Raw genomic sequence first — 21,872 nt, forward strand, 5'->3', positions numbered from 1 at the left:
AAATGCATACAGGGAGCAGATGCATAAGGATGACTTGATTTTCTTCCCTGTGGAATTCTTTAATCATATCCTATTACATCTCACTTTCCCCCATCTCCTCTCTTACTTCCTAATTTTCCCTTACAAAACCAGACCAAAGCTAAAAGTTAGCAGAGAATTTAACCTAACTCTTATCTAATTGGGCACACAAGGAGTGGTAAGGCTTGCTGAGTCTTTGAGTATCTTGTTTTCCATCAGAAGAGGCCAAGCCATCCCTCAGATAAATGACAGAGAGGAAAGGCTGTGCAAAACCACAGCTGAGGAGCAGCACCCCAGGGCTCAAGGACAGGTAGTCCAGCCAATAGTTTGATTATGGAAAAGCAAACCACGTTGCACTAAATTCTCAACAGCTGGACACTTTAACAAGGCTTTACTAACTGTGCTTCTGCATACAGACTCCTCCTAATTAAATGTAGCAGCCTTCACTTTGCACACATTTAACTAATAGTGTCTTATTATTTTGGTCGTTATTTTTTTCTTCTGTTTCAAGATTGTTGGAATTTTTTTTTCTTGTACGTCCCTTAAGATCAAATTTATTACCTAATGTTATGACAACAAGACATGATTTTTACATTTTCAAACAGAAAGAGACATGATTATGGACTTAATTAGTTCACAATGATTTAATTAAAATTTGCAGAACAACAATGTACCTAATTAGAAACATAATAATTATGGCAATGTACCTTTCCATCTTTGAAGGGACCATTAGTCATTGAGGTGGTATGTTTTGTAATTTAAGATGATCCTAATTTTCATTTTCTGACTAGTTAAGTACAGTCATCGTCATGTTCATGTAATTGCTTTATTAACAAGCTTAATTAAAGTTCCTGTAAAACTGACATCTTCAAAGTTATTCTTCTTAATGTGTTGCTGACAAAAACATTAACTAATTACATCGAGCTCTTTACAGGGCTTACGTACCTCATAAGCTTAATTCATTGGTACTTTCAGAAGCTTTGAAAAATCTGCCTGTAATAACCTATGGAAGTGCTTTGTATTGTCACAATATTAGATAGAGCTGTTATACCCAGGAAACTTCTTTGTGCCTAGTTATTATGTGAGAGATGGTGTACATTTTAAAGTACCTGAATTTCAAGCAGTAACTAGAAAAAAAATCAATGAAATCTTTGATAAACCTAAGCTTCCCAAAGCTCACAGGGAAAGGTGTTCATTTATAAAGTTTTCCAGAAACACAAGCAAATTCTGCAAGTTCAAAAACCACTAATTTTTCAGTTGCTGTAAACAGGGTACAGGGACTGAGTACATACAGACCACATCTGTGTTCAAATTCTGTCATGCAGAAGTGCTGAATTATTGGTGCAACTGAAGAAACCCATTGCTTGGAAGAATTAGTTTGCCATCTGGAAAACAAAGCTAGAACAATAAAAATCCCCACCACACACTACAGCCCAACAAGGTGGCTTATCAATTTGCACTTTAGTACTTATGTGTAGCAGATGAAAAAATCCAGATCAAGTTTTCAAGATTTCAGAAAAAGAACCAGAACTTCAATGCCTAAAAGTTGGTGAGATTTTTTAAGCAGTACAACTCCCAAACATGAAACTAAATCAACTTTAGAGCATCAAAGTTCTCATTACCTTGTGTCTCCTATAGTTGAGGTGACACTTAAATCATTGTAGCACAAGACGTGGGCATGGCATTTTTATAATTTTTAACATTTTACCATTTTGCTTTGTGCTGTAAATCAACACCACTGAATATTTTCCAATGGAAGATTTAAAAGACAAAAGATTCCTTTGTCTAGTCCTCAAGAAATTAGTTGTGGGGCTGAAGGGTTCAATGTCTTTGGTGGAACTCAACAAAGCTGAGTTAAACATCCTGGACATCTGTCTACATCAGCCAGTAAGCTCAAAAATGGAGCTTTAGTTTATCTTTTGTTATTTTTTTCCCCTATAACCCTTGCATTATTGATTTGGTTGATTTTCCCCAATTTTGTCAAGAAATTCTTGCCTCTGGGTCTACTACATTTCCTGAGAAACAGCTGAAATTATTCCAGGATCAAATGGCTAAATGAGAGCCTGTGAGATGTATATTTAGAATGCGTGCATTTTCTTGATGTGAATTACTGGGCATTTTTTGACACCCAAGTTTCATCTGCATTTGATCACCCAGCCATACTTGTGTTGTGCTTTTCCTTTTCAGTAGTTTTTTTTTCTCAGATAACAGTTCAAAGTATGGGAAGGGCCATTGCTGCTGTAGGATGGCAGCCCCAGGTCATCACTGAAACACTTGGATGCTGCCCTGCCAGGCCAGGAGCCCAAAGCCCTTCTCCCACCTGCGCTGTGCCTGCAGGAGGGGCCAGACCCACCTGCAGCCAGGATGGACCAGCTGCAGCTCTGTCTGCCTGTCCCACCTGGCTGCCAGCAGCAGGGGAAGCTCAAGGTGCGCTTTCAGAAGATTTTTTTTCCCCCAAAAATTTTGTGGCTTCTCTCCATGTTTCGTTCACAAGCTCAGCAGGAATCTGCCCATTTTCCCAGCTCATCACTGCACGTTCAGAGATGCAGAGCCAGGACCAGCAAACACCTCCCTGCACAAAGCAGTGCCCTCACTCCAGTCCCCCTGGGTGCATTCCAGTACTAGAACATGGCAGCACTGCAGGGCCAGAAATGATTCCTGCCAACAGCACTGGCATGTGAAAGAAAATTACCGAGGAAACTTTCATTTTAGTGACTTAAGGCGAGAAAAAGGGATCCCATTGTCTGGTGAATTCTAACAGTGAGTTTGAGGGAAGCAGTGTGTTTATTTTTGTAAAAGATACCAGATACTCATGATCATTCCCAATCATAAAAATATTATTTGTTAGGACACTAACATATACTACTTATTTTAATGCTCTCCCTAAAGTATTTTCAGCTCATTTACCAAAATGCATCTTCTAAAAAATAATAAATAGAATTTTACTAGAACGGGAGCAATTGATTGTAAAACATACAATAAATAAAGATGAAAAAAAGTTGTTTCAGAATAAATCTTTTAAAAAATCTCCTTTGAAAAAAACCCCAAAACCCAAACAGGCAACTTCTGGGAGGTGTCTCTGACAGTCAAACATGTCAGCAGCAGGAAATGTTTCATGTCTTGTTTGTAGCTGTCAGGCTTATATCATAATGACAATAGCTTAGTGAATTTATAGCACTGGCAGTATGTTGATGAAAACCAGTTAGATCTTATGGTGAGAAACAGGGAAGGCCAAAATCCCATTTGGAGCTAACAGAGAGGCAGGTAAGATGCACAGAAATGAGTGCATAGCATGACAGAGCATGAAGTGAAATCTGTTTACTACAGAACGTCCTATGGACTCAGAAGATCAGAGAGAAAAGTTGTTTTTAAAATGAGCCTACCTTAACTACAAATACCAAAGCTACATTACTGCAATACACACTCCTAGAGAGAATTAAAGAGTAACTTGTTTAACAGGCAATATGTGGCCATTTTTCCTGCAGTCTGTGCGCACAGAGGAGAGTTTCTGCTCTCATTTGCTCCTTCTGGCCATGCAAATCCCTCAGCCAGAACAGGGGAGAAGCTGAAATTACCAAGGCATGGCAGCATTTTAATATTTGTGTCCATTAATAAGTGGAGAATTCAAGATGCCCAGCTGAGAAAATAATGTAGCTGTCACAACACAGCAAAGAAATTTTTTTTTCCTGATAGCTTTATTTTCCTGTTTGTTTGTTGTGGTTTTTTGGCTGCTTTTTTTTTTTTTTTTTTTTTTTTTTTTTGTGAGGGCTATTTTTGGATTTTAAAAGGTGGTTTTACTGGCTGTTAAACATTACTTTGTATGCATGAATTTAAGAGAACCTTAAGGGTATTCCCTAAAACATGCTTTCCAGTGCCTGAAGTGCTGTTTTTGGGACATGTGTCCAAGGCATGGAAGGCTTTATTTGCTAAATGGAGATCTGGAATGCTGAATGGCTGTGAAGACATTTTCTTTTATTGAGTCAAGCCCTAAGGTGATCGTATTTTCAGTATAACAATGAGTCAATTTATCCCCACTGGGTTATGGGAATTTTTTTATGGTACCCATATATGCTGCATCTGGCACACAAGCCTATTAAAGCCACAGGCTAAATGAATTGTAATATGTTACCCATGCAGTCTAGGAAAAAAGAGATAATTAAAAATAAATCTATCACTGAAGAATTATTCTGCTAAGTTATTATATGGTTTGGAGACCAAGTGTTAAAAAAAAAACTATCCCCAAATCCTCTTGTCTAAACAAGCCAATCTCATGAAATGACACTTCTTTTTCAGTTGTATCATCAACATTAAAATTGTTCTACTTCATTATGAGAGCAGGCTATTCAGAGAAACATAATCAGGAAAGTCACAAGATTGCAATTTGGCATTCTGATTTGCTGTTTGTCAAATATGGAGAAGACTACATTTATCAGCACTCTTTAAAGCATTCCTGGATAAACGAAGAGAGTAGTTTAATACTACCTAACAGCAAGAGGCCTTTCACCTTCACCCCACATCCCAGCTGAGAGCTGCTGCAGGAGCTGGGGCTGGAGGCAGAGCTCACCTGGCTGCTGTGGGTGTGGCCCCAGGCAGAGCTCACCTGGCTGCTGTAGGTGTGTGCTGGGTGTGTGTCAGCTCACCTGGCTGCTGTAGATGTGTGCTGAGGATGTACCTCGCTGCTGTAGGTGTGTGCCCTTACATGGCTGGTGTAGGTGTGTTCTGTAGGTGTGTGGCCTTACCTGGCTTCTGTAGGTGTGTGCTGGGGGTGTACCTGGCGGCTGTAGGTGTGTGCTGAGGATATACCTGGCTGCTGTAGGTGTGTGCCCTTACGTGTCTACTGTAGGTGTGTGCTGGGGCGTGTGCCCTTACCTGGCTAATGTAGATGTGTGCAGTAGGTGTGTGCCCTTACCTGGCTGCTGTAGGTGTGTGCTGTAGGTATGTGCCCTTACCTGGCTGCTGTGGGTGTGTGCTGTAGGTGTGTGCCCTTACCTGGCTGCTGTAGGTGTGTGCTGTAGGTGTGTGCCCTTACCTGGCTGCTGTAGATGTGTGCAGTACGTGTGTGCCCATACCTGGCTTCTGTAGGTGTGTGCTGGGGGTGTACCTGGCTCCTGTAGGTGTGTGCTGAGGATGTACCTGGCTGCTGTAGGTGTGTGCCCTTACGTGGCTGCTGTAGGTGTGTGCTGGGGTGTGTGCCCCTACCTGGCTTCTGTAGGTGTGTGCTGTAGGTGTGTGCCCTTACCTGGCTGCTGTAGATGTGTGCAGTAGGTGTGTGCCCTTACCTGGCTGCTGTAGATGTGTGCTGTAGGTGTGTGCCCTTACCTGGCTGCTGTAGATGTGTGCAGTAGGTGTGTGCCCTTGCCTGGCTGCTGTAGGTGTGTGCTGTAGGTGTGTGCCCTTACCTGGCTGCTGTAGGTGTGTGCTGTAGGTGTGTGCCCTTACCTGGCTGCTGTAGATGTGTGCAGTAGGTGTGTGCCCTTGCCTGGCTGCTGTAGGTGTGTGCTGTAGCTGTGTGCCCTTACCTGGCTGCTGTAGGTGTGTGCTGTAGGTGTGTGCCCTTACCTGGCTGCTGTAGGTGTGTGCTGTAGGTGTGTGCCCTTACCTGGCTGCTGTAGGTGTGTGCTGTAGGTGTGTGCCCTTACCTGGCTGCTGTAGGTGTGTGCTGTAGGTGTGTGCCCTTACCTGGCTGCTGTAGGTGTGTGCCCTTACCTGGCTGCTGTAGGTGTGTGCTGTAGGTGTGTGCCCTTACCTGGCTGCTGTAGGTGTGTGCTGTATGTGCGTGCCCTTACCTGGCTGCTGTGGGTGTGTGCTGTAGGTGTGTGCCCTTACCTGGCTGCTGTAGGTGTGTGCCCTTACCTGGCTGCTGTAGGTGTGTGCTGTAGGTGTGTGCCCTTACCTGGCTGCTGTAGGTGTGTGCTGTAGGTGTGTGCCCTTACCTGGCTGCTGTAGGTGTGTGCTGTAGGTGTGTGCCCTTACCTGGCTGCTGTAGGTGTGTGCTGTAGGTGTGTGCCCTTACCTGGCTGCTGTGGGTGTGTGCCCTTACTTGGCTGCTGTAGGTGTGTGCTGTAGATGTGTGCCCTTACCTGGCTGCTGTAGGTGTGTGCTGTAGGTGTGTGCCCTTACCTGGCTGCTGTAGGTGTGTGCTGTAGATGTGTGCCCTTACCTGGCTGCTGTAGGTGTGTGCTGTAGGTGTGTGCCCTTACCTGGCTGCTGTAGGTGTGTGCTGTAGGTGTGTGCCCTTACCTGGCTGCTGTGGGTGTGTGCTGTAGGTGTGTGCCCTTACCTGGCTGCTGTAGGTGTGTGCCCTTACGTGGCTGCTGTGGGTGTGTGCTGTAGGTGTGTGCCCTTACCTGGCTGCTGTAGGTGTGTGCCCTTACCTGGCTGCTGTGGGTGTGTGCTGTAGGTGTGTGCCCTTACCTGGCTGCTGTAGGTGTGTGGTGTAGGTGTGTGCACTTACCTGGCTGCTGTAGATGTGTGCTGTAGGTGTGTGCCCTTACCTGGCTGCTGTAGGTGTGTGCTGTAGGTGTGTGCCCTTACCTGGCTGCTGTAGGTGTGTGCTGTAGATGTGTGCCCTTACCTGGCTGCTGTGGGTGTGTGCCCTTACTTGGCTGCTGTAGGTGTGTGCTGTAGATGTGTGCCCTTACCTGGCTGCTGTAGGTGTGTGCTGTAGGTGTGTGCCCTTACCTGGCTGCTGTAGGTGTGTGCTGTAGGTGTGTGCCCTTACCTGGCTGCTGTAGATGTGTGCTGTAGGTGTGTGCCCTTACCTGGCTGCTGTAGGTGTGTGCCCTTACCTGGCTGCTGTAGGTGTGTGCTGTAGGTGTGTGCCCTTACCTGGCTGCTGTGGGTGTGTGCAGTAGCTGTGTGCCCTTACCTGGCTGCTGTGGGTGTGTGCTGTAGGTGTGTGCCCTTACCTGGCTGCTGTAGGTGTGTGCTGTAGGTGTGTGCCCTTACCTGGCTGCTGTGGGTGTGTGCAGTAGGTGTGTGCCCTTACCTGGCTGCTGTGGGTGTGTGCTGTAGGTGTGTGCCCTTACCTGGCTGCTGTGGGTGTGTGCCCTTACCTGGCTGCTGTTGGTGTGTGCTGTAGGTGTGTGCCCTTACCTGGCTGCTGTAGGTGTGTCCGTCGGAGCCGCAGACGGCGCTGGGATGGGCCACGGGGCAGGGTTTGCACTTGGCCATGTTGGCTGCTCCAGCCCAGTGCTTCTGGGCCAAGCTGCCTTTCTTTTGTCGAAGGCTGCAAAATAAGACACACCACGGTTTTTGAGAAGTTTGTATAAAACAGAAGATTAGAGGTTCTCTGAATAAAGCTGGATTTTCAGTACAGCATTCATTTAGAATCATTTCAGTTGGAAAAGACCTTTAAGATCATCGAGTCCAACCATTAACCCAGTGCTGCCAAGTCTACTAAACTGTAATTTAAAGCAAGTAAATTAAATACAGCTCCTAACAATGCTTTTATAATATGGCATATTACAGCTGGCAATCTAAAAAGTCATAAATTGGTAGGCAGCCCTAGATTTACAACACTTGGTGGTTTCATTTAGATTTATAACTACAAATGGTTTCACTTCAGAATATAGCATTTCTTGAGCTACACAGCATTTCTAGTGATGCGGGCAACATTACACCAGGCTGTGTTCATAGACATTTTCACCAGGCTGCCTCAGAGCTGCCAAACTGGTGCTAAGGTAGCAATGATTTTAAAACAAAATCCTTCAGAAAACTTTGCAATTATACTGTGCTTATAACAATATGCAGAATCACACTTTTGTGTGTGATTCTGTATAGTGTTATACAGAATATAATACACAGGCAGGAGCCCTTTTGACACACCAGCAACTGAATGGTCATTGAGGTTCTCAGATCAATCACAGTCCCCCCAGGAATGCCAAAGTCACAGAGAGCACTTCCAAACCCACCAATGTGTGCCCCTGGGGAGTGACTGCACTTGTGTTCAAGTTATAGAATACTCAATTATTGCATTAAAAATGTCTATGAAATAAGACATCTGCTCCAAAAACTTACTGCAAAACGTGCCATTGATTCTAACGGCTCATTTTCCTGTCATAATGAGCTACTTGACTGATAGGACATTAAGTAATTATCACCAGCCTAATGTTGCAAGTTAATTTAAAGTTTGCTTTAGAAAATCCAGTGTTATAATGCAGATTCATTTTGGTGGTGTGTACTTGTCTTTCACTTGAAAGCATTTACAAGGGAAGGCAAAGCATTGCAGCAGCTTTGCTGGAGACTGGTAAGAAAAATAACTGCCATCTGTTCTTGTACCACAGGAAGAAAAAAGATATGATATAACAGTTCAGCTAGAAATGCATTTCAATGTGCTGCTGAATGACTTTATCACAGTTTTAGAAAAATATATACAGATATTTTTTAAAGCAATTTCACTAGAGCTTGCAATTTGCTACACAATACCAACTCTGATGTAATGACACATCCAGCTGCTAAATAATATAAATTCTATTCTTTCATCTCAGTCCTAATTTCACTCAAGTCTAACCTTTGCCAGAGATGAATAGTACTATCAAGAAGATTGGGTCCACAAAAGGAATCCAATCATGATATAATAAACTATGAAAATAGAAGCCAACTATTTAAGACTAAATTCCCTTGTTATTTTGAAGAAGTCTCCTTAATGCAGAGAGCAGCACTCCCTGTTTCAGATGCATTCTGCCTACAAAGGTACCAATACACCAGTGCTAAATGCTGTGGAGAGGTGGCTACTGGCTCTGAATCCCCTAAAGCAGCTCTGTGGATCTGAGCTCTCATGCTGAGGCTGTACAAACTGTTTATTTAAGTTTTCCACATTAACTGCTTTCTCTGTAGCTCCCAACTATGCTTTCTCAAAATGTAATGATTATCTTATTTTCTTGAGCTCTTTGGATTACAGGCATGACTTTTGTTGTTTTTTTTTTTTAAACTTGACAGGAAAATTTCCTCATTTACTTTACTTACAGCCCTACACTTCTGGAAATGCAAAAACTCAAGAGTCAAAAATACGTTTGAATGTTGTACTGTAGATACTGATGGGCAGAGTCTGGAGACAAATATGAAAGGAGCTGTGCTTCTCCTCTGGAGACTGCAAAAGGTCACTGCTTAAAGCAGACTTTTCACTGACTTTAACTTCCACAATTTCAAAAGATAGATCCTTTGCTATACATAAAATTGTTAAGAAGAACATTTTAGGATTAGTTACAGAAGAACAGCCAAGAAATGCTAAATTTGAAGTGTGTGATTTAGTGCCATCATCATCAAAGCCATCAGCCACGAAGCGTGGAGGATGGAGAGGAGTGAGTGAACTAACGAGCACCTCATCAAAATTAAATATATTGCAGTTCTTAGCTAGACTGATGCCTAAAAAAATCACAGGATCTGAGTGGGAAGTATAAACACATTGTACAGCATTTGTGGACCACACTACATCAGGTATTCTACGCTATAACATTAAAAGAAAAGTCTACTCAGGACAGGGCTTCTTGTCCATCTCTGCACAGCCTCACACCCCCTTGCTCTCAATTTATTTAACCCTCCTTTGATCCCTTCAAGATTCATATTGCAAAGCCAATTCCTATTGGAAAATTCCTCTGAAGCTGATGATGTTTTTCATTCTCTTATCATCACTTAAAAAAAAAAAAGAAAGAAAAATGTAATTAAATTTGATTGTTTTGAGCCATTCCAGCAGCTCATTGAGCCTGGTGGCCCTTTCCATCACTTTACAGAGAGTATAAAGAACAGGCACAGCCTTAGGCCTGAGCTCTGTTCTCAGAGCAGCTGCCTGGAAGATAACACCAAGCCTGGCATGCCCCCTCAGCTGGGGACCACAACGGGCTCACCAGAGCCCCATTTGCAGTGTTCTGCCTGCAGACAATGAAGGAAACATTTACTCTTCCTAACCCCCACATTCATCTTCAGGATCTTCCTTTGATAATAAAACGAAGTTTATTCTCTGAAAGAGTGATGTTTAATAAAAAGAATTTACAGTGGAGTAGATCCCAAAGCATTTCCTTAGTATGAAATAAAAACGAAACAATTTTAGCAGCACTTCATATAATGTGTGTAATGAGGCAGGGAATGCTGCAAGGAATCTGAAGCTCCTTCATTCCTGCAGGTGCATGGAACTGGTAGCACAGCAGCCATTTTCGTTGCAAAAAACAGTCTGGCTTTCAAAAACTGATATATCCTTTTCAAGCTGCAAGTTTTTCCAAAATGATAGTGCAAAGTGCCACTGTATTTGAAGCAAGTCAAAAGTAATTTTTGTCAGCCTGGCCAAGTGAGCAACAGCTGGAAGTTTAACTGGATACCCAGGTGCCCCACCAAAACCATAGCTGGGCACCTATCCTGTAAAAGGAACAGCTATTTTCCAAAAACAACATGTATTTTTCTGCAGTCATATTTCTGAGAGGCTGGATAGGACTTTTAGAAGCTTTTCAATCCTATAACTCCTAACAACACATCAAACATACAAACAAACAAATTAAAACCTAGACAAGAACACTGGCTGCCATAAGCAGCCAGCCAGCAAATCCCCTCTCAATGGAAGTGCATATTCACATACTCTGGGAATGCTCTGCTGGGCTAATTATCTTGGTTTAGAATGAATGTGTCAGGAGCAAGCCTGGCCAAAGCAAATTAGGCTTTTTTTTTTTTCCAACCAATTTTAATCCTGCTTTAAGACTCAGAGCTGAAAGGAAGAAGAATTATGGAGTTGGTAAGTTTTATAGCATTTTGTATTTTAATACATAAAGAAATGTAAGTGCTTTAAAGCATTCACAGTTGCACAGTGACTAAAGTTCATTACTCTTTACACAGACACACTGCTCACCACACACTGTGACAATTCAGAGAGCTGCCATCTGCTTGGCTTGCTCAGGAGCAGGGACAGTGCCTGAGGCTTTGCAGATGCCACCAGCCAGATGCCAGGAGGATGCAGGACAGCTCGGGGCAGCCAGAGCCACAGACAGCTGCACATCAGCACACAGCTGCCAAGCACAGAGCCCTGGCCATGCAAAAAGGACCTTGAGGAAAAGTGGTTCCACTCAAGAATTTATGGCTTCCAGGTGTGCCCTGGGGAGCTAGAAGCTCAGCCCCAGCTGGGTGCAGCTGGCAGCCCCAAGGATGGGAATCACCTGGCCCTGTCCAGCCAGGCTGGGAGCATCAGTTCTGGGCACTGAGAGCCTGCTGGGGAGTTTGAACTGTGCCTTTGATTCAGCAAAAGTTTGTCAAATAAAACTGTCTCAGATTAAAAAAAAAACCAGCAACAAAACCCAGAAATGCAAAGCCTTAATTCCTGACCAACTCTTGACTGGGTGACATAGGCTGAGCTATTTAGGGAATCTCTGTATCTTTCTGATAACAATTTTTTCAGAGACAGTACAGAAAAGCATAAATGGAAAAACCTCTGGCAAAGCCAGGGGTCAAAATAAAGGTACTTGCAGAAAAAAAAATGTTTTGTTTCTTGACATTTGCAGTTTATTTACATTTGATTTTATATTTGACACATGTTCAGACTGTTCATTAAGAAGAAAATGTATTACATTAAGAGTATGTTACTTGCCTTCAAGATCAGTTACTCCCAAATGCACGTACAGTAAATTAGCAGATTCAGCATTGATGGGTTTAATGCAATTACAAACCAGTTTCCTTTAGCAGGCTGTCATTTTGAAAGTCCTGACAAACTTGTAGGATGAAGCAGTAAGTAGAAGTTTATCCTTGGGACTTTAGGACTTATTCAGTAATTTTATTGGACAAGAAAAAGATACTTCACCCAAAGGAGTTTTTGTTAGGTGAGTTTTCAAAGGTCTGCTGCAAGTAACAGCAGAAAGTTTCTCAAAAACCCCAACAAATAAGTTACACAATGTCTTCTGACAGAAAGTATCAGGTAAACAAATAGTGAGATTGGTGCTGTCTCTTGTTCTTTAACTTGGGGTTTCAGTGATGTTACACAACCATAGAGTTTGGTTCAATTCATGTAAATTACTTACACCTATCATGTTTTCTGGGCTTAAAATCATAGAACTATTTATTTCAGGTCCTATTGAACAGGATTGAGCTGGTTGGGATTTTTTTTTTTTTTGATAGAACAGGCCTTATGTACAAAATACCGACTTGACAAACCCAAATTATTTCATGGGCATAAACTGGTGTTACTGAACTTTTATTGACATTGCCACTCCTAGCTGGGTTGATTGCAGGAAAGACCATCTCTTCCCAACAGTCTCTTCCAGAGACTTCTTCCATGGAAAGCAGCTTTCAGTTAGGCACCCACAGGAGGGCCCACCCACTGCAAGGATTCTCCAGGTAAACCTGTCTTTGGGGCCCTGTGGGATGTGTACTGGAGATTCAATTATAGCTCTCACAGAGATTCCTCAAGATTAGGATTAATTTCATCCATCCTTCTTTCTTTCTTGACCTTAAATCAAACAAAAATTCCTAAGTCACATAAAACTATTTTAAGCTCTATTAAAACAAAATTGAAAAGTTCAATGCACCAGAGCTGGTTCCAGAAGCTGGAAGGAGCTCTGACAGCAAACTTGAATGGCTTCTTGAAGCTGGAACAATTCAAAGTGGGAAGAGTTCAAAATGTCCTGTCTGTACCTTCTCCATGCCTCATGCATAGCTTGTTCATGTCCCCCTGAAGGAAGCTTATCACACAGAAGATAAAGCCAGCAGTGCCTGCCTGTTTTTATCTTTCCTTTGCATAAGCTGTTTCTTTTGTTCTTGAGGAAAAGAATGACAAACCTGAAATTTACCAGTATAAATGGCAGTGTTCTCTTCTCTCTTTGTATCACTTTGGTATTCTGCTAGAGTTAAGAGCTTGGCCTCATTTCTAGAACCTTTCATATTTTTCACAAGAGCTGTGTATACCTTGAGCCACTACCAGTCAAGATTTGGGAAGAAAACAGTCTACACATATTACCTTGAAAATAAAAAGGTACTATGCTCCTGAATCTGATACAGACTCTTTATTTAGTACAAACACTGTAAAATGAGAACAGACATATGATTACAGCAATTTCTCCACCTGGGTTTTACACTTGCAGATACAAAGAATAATAACATGCAGCCTTGCATGTCAGCATCATCCCACTGTACTAAGTACCACTTTCCCTGATTTCAATATTCAAAGAAATAACTTCACCTAGCTGGTTTTACTTTCTCTTGCTGCCTTCATATCTTCTCCCCAGCAGATCTGGCTTAAAAGAGCCATAAGAAATAAAAAGGCCATGGCTCACTGGTAGATGTGCAAAGGTTTTAATGGGGCTTGGTGATGGCTGGGGACCCTTCTGGCAGAATGGAACTCGTTTAAGACTGGCCCCCACAGTAAATGGATACTCTACTTACTAGCTATTCTTTCAAACAATGACATTGATGAGATTATATTAGCAATTAAGTCTGTTCAGAGAGAACCAGATGCCACTGGAGTGTTCCCAGATTGCAATTGGTACTCAGAAGACAGGGTTAGAAGAGACAAATTTAGGGAAGAGTTAAAGCAAAAAATCTCAAGTGCTGAAGTGAAAGTGTACCAGGTGTCATTCCAGTGGAATGAAAAACATGAATTTCCAAGGGAAGAGGAAGAGTTGAGCCTCTCTTTCTTACCAACAGTAAGAAGACATTTTGAAATAAGCACGAGGGAAACAACATTTCAGAAGGAACTTGTCAGCTGGATGTTGGGAAGGCTGAAAGATGCTGTACAGTGTATGTTTTGCAAGAGCACCCCCTGACACATCTTGCAGGGAAAATGCCCTGAAGATTCCTGCATGGATCCCACTAGGTCCAGCTGGCAACCAGCTCTGTAAAGAGAACAAAGGGCCTGGGGGCCCAGGGTCCTCAGGGTTATCAGCTCTGCAAGATGAAGGAATCTTGTTATTTTTAACTTTCTCTGTGTTTTAAAGGAAGAAATGACTTGGAAAAGCTGACACAGATTCTGAGGGCCTGGAAGGCCAAAAAAACTCTAGTGAGTTTGACTGAGGTGATGCAGCTGCTGCAGGTGATTTCTGAGATCCTGCAACACCAGTCAGAGAACCCCAAATGCAACCACTTGAGCAAGGCTACTCAGAAAGCAGCAAGGTCTGTGTCTAAACAGATATCATATGTAATTTAAATATGGATATTCTGAAACTGCCAGGATAACTCTGCACAGTATCAGGGTTTCAGTACAAGTATCTTTCTCAGATGTTAGTTCTGGCTTTACTTATTCTTGGACTAAAAATGATAAGGTTGTTTATTAAGGCCATTAGAGAAGCACAAAGATTTCTGCCTTTGAGCACTCAATGCATAAAAATGGTGTTTGAAAGTTCCACTTACAGTCTTAGCTAACAGATTGTTGTGCTTATAGGCAATTCATTTTTTAATCTAAATTCTAAATGTTTTTCAACTTTTACACCTAAATGTTTTTCAACTTTTACACCTAATACATATGCTCAACAGCTGCACAGGTATGAAAACAGGCAAAGTACACAAAGCAAAAGAACCAAACCAAAAAATCCACACAAACATAAAATCCCAGTGTTCTTAAAAGTCATTGTGCTCTCCTGAATAAATAACACAGCTTCTAAACTCTGCCCGGTCTCATGAATTTTTATAAGAGAATTATTTTCCTTTTCATCGTTATTTTTCCACTAACATAAAAAGGATTCTCAGACACCAATCTATGTAAAAATGAAATGAAATGCCTTGAATTTCAAAGGAGGAGGGGAGATAGCAGGAAGTTTGTAATTAACGCTGTAATCTTATTCACCACTCCTCACTTTGCAGGAATCTCCAGTCCTGGATTTCACATGCTGGATGAGAGGCAAGAACTTGGCACCAAGCACGTAAAGGTGAAGTGTGCAGCACATGTACTACCCATTTTTTTTTGGCACTGGCCCTCTTTCTTTCCTTCTAGGACAGTTTATTGGTTTTCCCCCCATTACCAAAGAAGAATACATTTTGAAAGGATAAAGGAAGCTTTTCTCTGTCCTGGATCTGAGTACCCTGATATTAAAATAATGCATTGATCAGGTCTGCCTCCTCCTGCTGGCAGAACTTGCCAAGATCTCCAAGGAGGCTGAATTGCTGATGGTGTGCGAGATTAATCTGAGCTGTCAGGTTGTTTGGGGAGGAAAGCTGATCCTCCCTCTCTATGCACTGTTTCATGAAATTAGACAGGTTCAAAATTGTTCTCACCAAACCTGGCAGAGCAGTCATTTCCCACCAGTTCCTTGCTCCAGCTCGTATTTCTTGTTCCAGTGTTGAACCCTGCATAACCATAGCTGTGCAAACAGGTGCAGGTTACTTAGTACGGCTAAAATTCAAGGCAGATTTCTTGGCAGCATTTAATAACATTTTAAAGCTCCAACCTGACTGATGAATCTCCCAGAAGCTGAGGATAGAACAGCTTTCAAACCACCCTCAGTCTTGGCCAAACGCAGAGGTCTGTGCAGTTTAGCACCATCAAAGCTCTGATGTCTCCCCAGACATTCAGCAGTTTGGCAGAATGGAACTGATGGAACAAATGAATGGCCTGAAAGAGGTGACAGACCCACCCTGGGGTCTTGCTCAGCTCCATGTCCTTCAGTTCAGTTTATAACCCAGCCTTATTTATTCTGTCATGTGCAACACAACCCTTAATTCTACATTCCAAAAGGCTCCGCTGCCCAAAGTGTGAGAGTTTTTTTTCTGAAGCAAAAAAGTTCAGAAATCTTATTGTCACGTTGCAACTGCAAGAGAGAAAAATCAATGCTGCCCCCCCAAAGCATTCTCAGACAGCTCAGCTGTGTTCTGCTTCATTATGTTGCTTTTGGTTATCCTAAGGCAAATAACATGCAATCCTCAGAAAAAGAAAATTGACATTTTGCTGGTAGGGATGAGAAAGTAAATGAATTTTAAAAACATAGTAAAAATTCTTGCCCTTAAGGCACTAAATCAAATGTTTCTGTTTAAAAATGACTGCACAGTACTCCTGTTCATGAATACTTGGTGCCATGGTTCAAACAATCAGTTACAAGCTGTGCTAGCAAAATATTTGCCCCTTCTGACACATTTTATTATGAGATAGGCTTATTAAATTCTCAAGAAAGCTACAGCAGATTAAGCTGCTGAGGATTTTTACAATTAGCATTGATTACCTAAGAATTCATGTGTGATTCCTGAACAGAATTGGCTTGTCAAACAACAGACAATTAAAAAAAAAAAATGAATCCCAAAGCCACCTCCAGAGTGTAGTCAAAATCCACTATTCAAGGTAGGTTCAGGGAAATAATCAGAATGCAGTTTCCTATGTCAGAATAAAATTAATGTTAGTGAAGTGCATGCAAACTAAACCAGTTATAAATACTATAAGGAGCTGAGTAATTTTAAAATCCCATCCTTTTTAGCATCTAAATAGGCTAATGCCCCTGTTGCTTATTCAGCACTGCTGATTTATAGAGCTCAGTACTATGAATGTCTAAACATTCTGCTGGATTTCTCACTGCAGTCAGTGCTGTCTGTCTGGTTATTGGAGGCTGGAGATGGAGCTCATAATATCTATACCATTCCCAGCTTCTCAAATGAGGCCATCAGAAGCATTAACCCATCTTATATCAGGCTGTGTCTTAATGAAAGGTGACTACAGCTTCAGGAAGGGCCCAACTGATGGACAGGATTTACATAATCACATTAATTTATGATACAAACTGAATGCACATGATCCAGTGCAGGGACAGCACACAGTGAAACACACCTTTGGGTAAAATTTGAAGATGAGTTCAATTGACATACTTGCAGAAACTGCAAGATATACATTTCATGAGGTACTTCCATTGAGTGTGGAAGGTCTCACTTTGCTGTGACCTTGAATCATGAAGCCCAGCACGTGTGCATTACAAACCATCCCTTCTTCCCATATTCTTTCACCAGGTAGTTCCAGAGGCCCCTCTACCACAGAGGATAAGGTGGTGTTAAAAGGCAATGTATCTACTCATACTTTTGATATTTTCAGCATTTTATAACTGCTTCCTCAAAAGTTTACTTTCGATTTTACTGTGATTTTACTGTGTGAAAAGGAAAGACTCAATCTGTGGCATATTTAGATAGAAAGCATAACATTGCCTGGGACTTTACAGGTTGTAAAAAAAAATTAAATACTTTTTTGCTGAGTTATTACACAGGAATCAGTTTTGGGTGTTGTTGGCTCAAGATGTGCCACCTTACTTTTCATCACTTCTTGCCACCCAAATTTCACTTCAGCTACTCACTATTGATGCCTTGGACTCCATTCTTATTCTTTCCACAGTTTCTCTGCTGCTGTAGTAGCAATCTAGGGACTGCACTAATTCATTGTCACTGTAAATTAATGCTATTATTTTTCCCCAAATGTTGTTGCATTTCTTCAAAAAAGGCTTTTGTTTTTTCAAATCCTACAGACTCAGGTCTATCTTCTGCCTGACTGGCTTAGCCAACTTTCTGCTCTAGCCTTATTTTCACAAGATCTGGTCAGCTATTTTAAGGAAAATTTTATAAAATTGTGAAAAAATTGCAGGGTCCTTTCTCACTCACTGCTTTATTTAAACATTTTGATTCTAATCTTTCAGCCTGACTGCTTTGCCCTGACATCCTCCCCCTCAATCTCCTTTTCCTCACACTTTTTCCCTCCTACTTCTAAACTTTCTTCTTCTTCATTCAACCTCAAAAATGAGGCCCCTAGGAGAAGCAGTTATTTCTTCATCTACTCCTGCCTGCTCTTTTCCTCTCTGCTAGGATGTCTCATATTAAGTGATGTATTCTCTCTAAATTGTATCTCAATGTCATTTTGGTGCTTTTCCTGTAATAGTTTAGTCTTCTTACCCTTCTACACTTGAGTCCTTGGAAGTCTGAGAAACTTTATAGGTGTCCTCTCTGGCTTATCCTTCCATCTCGTTGCACTATTATTGCCATTTCCTCTCAGGAACATCTTGTCCACATTAGAAGATCACCATGTCAAGACCAAATATCCTGTATTTCTTCCCACATGATCTTTTTCCTTTTTCAGCTGCTGTTTCCCTGTCACATTTGTTATTTGGATTTATTCTTTAACCATATCCTCCCTTTCCCAGCTGCAAACCAGAGCACATTATCTTTCTGCTTTCCACAATGCCGAAGAGGCAATCATGAATTTAACTATGTCCTATATCTTCCTAATATTCTTTCAGATTATCTAAGCAATCATTCTCTCATTTCATTTGTTTACAATCTATTCTTCTCTTATTTTCTGTCTGTACTCTACTCAGTGTACAAATGTACTTTTGCATTTAGGGCTAATTAGTAAATAATATTTTGGTGAGGGCAGGACATAATTGCAAAGGTAAAGTACAAAATATGAGTTTGTTTCTTTCCAGAGCTGAAAATTAATTTACCTGCTCTGAGATACTTTCTTCATGAGCCCATTTCCTTCCATCTAAAGGAAGCCAGCGGCTGGTTAAATCTTCCTCTGAGGGTTGCATGATAGCAGCTGTAAGGCTGGTTTTTGTATTGATAACTGTGTTTCAGATTCACGCTCCACTGATCCTCATTTTTCCTCTACCTTTTGGAATTTAGCAGAGGGCCCTCTAAACACTGAAGATCAGCAGCGCTGAAACTTCAGCTTGTATTTCTGACAAGCCTCTGCAGCCAGTTTATCTCATCTTGATGGTGATCCTGAGGTGTCAGTGTCAGAGGAGCTCTCTCCTGGGCTGGAAGGAGGGCAGGGTTTCCATTTCAGTACTCACATTTCTGGGGTGCTGCACAGGGCTGGGTGAAGCTCTTTCTGAAATGAAAAAGCTCTCATTGTGTTTCTTCCACAGGAGTTTCTAACAGCACTATGAACCTATTACACAAGCAGGCAGCTGGTTCAAAATGAAGCAAAAATTTCTGAACTAACAGAGGAACTAATTAGCAAAACCCCAAGACTTCTGAGCTAAGATAAAGTGTTGTTTCAAATGAAAAATTTATACACAGATAAAACTTAGAGGCTCAAGAAATTAACTATGGATGAGGTGCTAAGCAGGAATGACCATGGTGTAATTCAGCTTGGCAGTCCTGGGCTCTAGGTAAACTGGGGTAGCTGAGACTACAAAAATCTGTCAAAGGACTTGAAAGAGATTTAAAGCTATCCAGAATAATGGCACACACATTACAACACAGGGCAATGAATAATGGACAGAATAATTAATGCAACAAAACTATAAAGTGTCCTTTTTGTTCAACATGAACCATCTATTTAAATGCCAATAAGGTACAAATTCAGAATTTATAAGAAAGAGGAAAGAAGAAGCAGAGCATGTATAAGTTTCCTGTGTTTCTATCTGCTGAACTGCTAGGCAAGGGATTGGATGCAAGACTAGAGGAGCAGCTTTGGGTCTTCATTAATGATTTCATCTGTTTTTAACCAGCTCTGTTCACCTGAATTTTTAACTCATTAAACAAATGAACAAAAACTTCACATTATGTCTTACTACAAAGGTTAATTAGTATTCCACAGCTGAGGATCACTGATTGTAACAACCAACTAATCAGAATGGTTTGTTTTGTTTCACTAAAGAAGATGGATTGCATGGTGATTAAAACTAGAGGCCAGAAAAATCTGTGAAGCAAAATTTCCTACTCTCACTCCCCATATATGCTAAAGAACATTTTCCTAGATATGATCATAATAAAGCTGACAGTAGCAGTTGCAATAAAAAATGAAGCAGAATCTATTGCTTTTTACTAATATTAGTAAACAAAAAAAAAAATTGAAAGGCTTAAAATTTTTGCCAGTGAAAGGAGAAAAAAAAGGGAAATCTGAAGAAAAATTTACAAAATTGCAAGAGAATCTGAAGTCACAAGGCTGCAATCTGCATTAGTGACAGGCTGAATGTTAATTCTGAACAAAATATGTTCAATTTGAATGTGAACAGTATTAATAAAAAGTTTGTAAAGATTTACTTGCAGAAGTGACATAACTTCAATACTTGAAATATGTTCAGCAAGACCTCTACAAAACTGTTCTTTTCTAGTAGAGCTGCTACTTGAAAAATTTACAGATTATTGATTCAATCTGGGTCAGAACTGTGGCTGTAGCAGAAAACTCTTCTAATCCAAATCAAAACTGTTGTGACCGTCCTTCCATGACCCCCTTAAAAAAATCAGCTCACAATAGTTTAGGTTTGAAAGACAAAAAAAATACAGTGAAAATAATTGAGATTTCAATGAAATGCACAGCATGTTTTAGCCCTTGGATGTATTTTTTTTTTTTTTCTAATTAACATAGTTTTGAAATTTGACACAGTTGTAAAAGAGCCTCCAGGTACAAAATTGTTCTTTATTTTAAAACTGCATGACATTGTATAGGAGAGTGTTCATTCAGATGTGTGAGATAACATAAGCCCTCACTAAGGGAAAAAATAATTTCTTTTCAGAGTGAAAGACCTAGAAAGGAGAAAGCACAGTGACTGTCAGAGAATGTTTATTTCATGACAAGTTTTGATGCTGGACTTAAAGTAAAATGTAAGCAAAACACTGCAGTAATTAGAGTGATCACATCACTAAGTGTTCACAAGATTTGTGAGGTTTTTCTCTTTCTGAATCCTGCAGATGTAGCAGCAAGTTCTCAGAACACTCTAAAGCATCTGCTTTCCCTGGAAAACTATGCAGAGAGGTAATGATAGAAATTGCCTATTCCTCCTCTGCACAGGAAAAAAAGATAAGTTGAAGGCTATTGGGAAAGTCTATTTTGCAATAATATTACTTATTAAAGATACTGTCCCAGGAAATGGAAAAGAAAGGAGACCAGGGATGTTTTTTTAGTAGTTGTCATTCATCAGAAACTAGTGAAGACCCAGGCAAAGGATTTCATCTTTCACAAATCATAATTCAGTGTGTTTAATAGCTATCATTTTAGAAATAAAATATGAAAGCAGCAATGCTGGGTCACTTCCAAATAATGAAAAGAGAAGAAAAAATATCTCTCAACACTTTTCCAGGAGCAAATTCATACTCTATCTCCAGAGATAAAAATGAAAGATAATGTTTTATTTTCTCTAGGTGCAAATGATAATTAAATATTCGCATCAGTTGGAGCTGTCTATATGCTACTGACTCTCTTCACAAGATTAGCATGAACTCAATTTGTCATTCCATGAAGATGGGAGGTGATGACAGCACCATTCTGATTTGACTGACTTCTCAAAGGTGTGCTGGGAAGTCGTGGGAGTGGATTTTATTTACAACAGCAGTGGAAACTCAGTAAATCCTGAGTGCCAGCTGAGCGCCACAGCCATCAGGCTAGTGGCTGAATTTGGCATAATTAATGAAGAGATCAATCTCTCCAATTAACACCAAAGGAAAGGACTAAAACCTCCAGACTTTCAGGGAAAGAGAATTCAATAGCTACTCAAAGAAGATCCAGAAGTCTATTCTACCTGAGCTACAAGGCTTGAACCTCTCTTTTTCACATCCTACATTCAAGGTCTCTTTGTCATCCTACTCACATTTGTGAGGTGAGAGACTTTCTTGTCAAGAACTATTCTTTACATTGCTAGAAAATGTTTTGTTGAATTGACAGGAAAACCATTTTGTCAGAAGACTCCAGAACACATCTACTCAACGCTTAAAGCTGAAAGCTTGTTTTCATTTTGAGCTTATTTCTATTTCCACTTTCTCAGAATGTTCCAATGTTCAAAAAAATCTCAGCAGGGAGTCGAGTGCAAACTGAGCAAAAGCTACACAGATAATTCTGCAAAGTTAAAAGCTAATCCAAGAACAATAAGACCCCCACAGTTTTAAGTACTTTATCTAATTGCAATATTTGATTTCATAGAGGTGGCAATTTTACAGTGACTGCAGTGACTGTAGTGCAAGATTTCTTTTTTTTTTTTTTTTTTTAC

At 40.9% G+C, this 21,872-nt stretch overlaps 1 protein-coding gene across 2 annotated transcripts in view; it reads right to left on the reverse strand.

Annotated features, from left to right (window-relative positions):
- SPOCK1 (SPARC (osteonectin), cwcv and kazal like domains proteoglycan 1) overlaps positions 1-21,872 on the reverse strand; it is a 271,183-nt gene that overhangs the window by 84,685 nt on the left and 164,626 nt on the right. For both annotated transcript variants that reach the window (XM_059860078.1, XM_059860077.1), the window contains exon 5: positions 7,114-7,246. In XM_059860078.1, the coding sequence (XP_059716061.1) occupies positions 7,114-7,246 (133 nt within the window). The remainder of the gene's footprint in view (positions 1-7,113; positions 7,247-21,872) is intronic.

The sequence above is a fragment of the Haemorhous mexicanus genome, chromosome 15 (assembly GCF_027477595.1).
Source record: "Haemorhous mexicanus isolate bHaeMex1 chromosome 15, bHaeMex1.pri, whole genome shotgun sequence".
In the NCBI taxonomy this organism is placed as follows: domain Eukaryota; kingdom Metazoa; phylum Chordata; class Aves; order Passeriformes; family Fringillidae; genus Haemorhous; species Haemorhous mexicanus.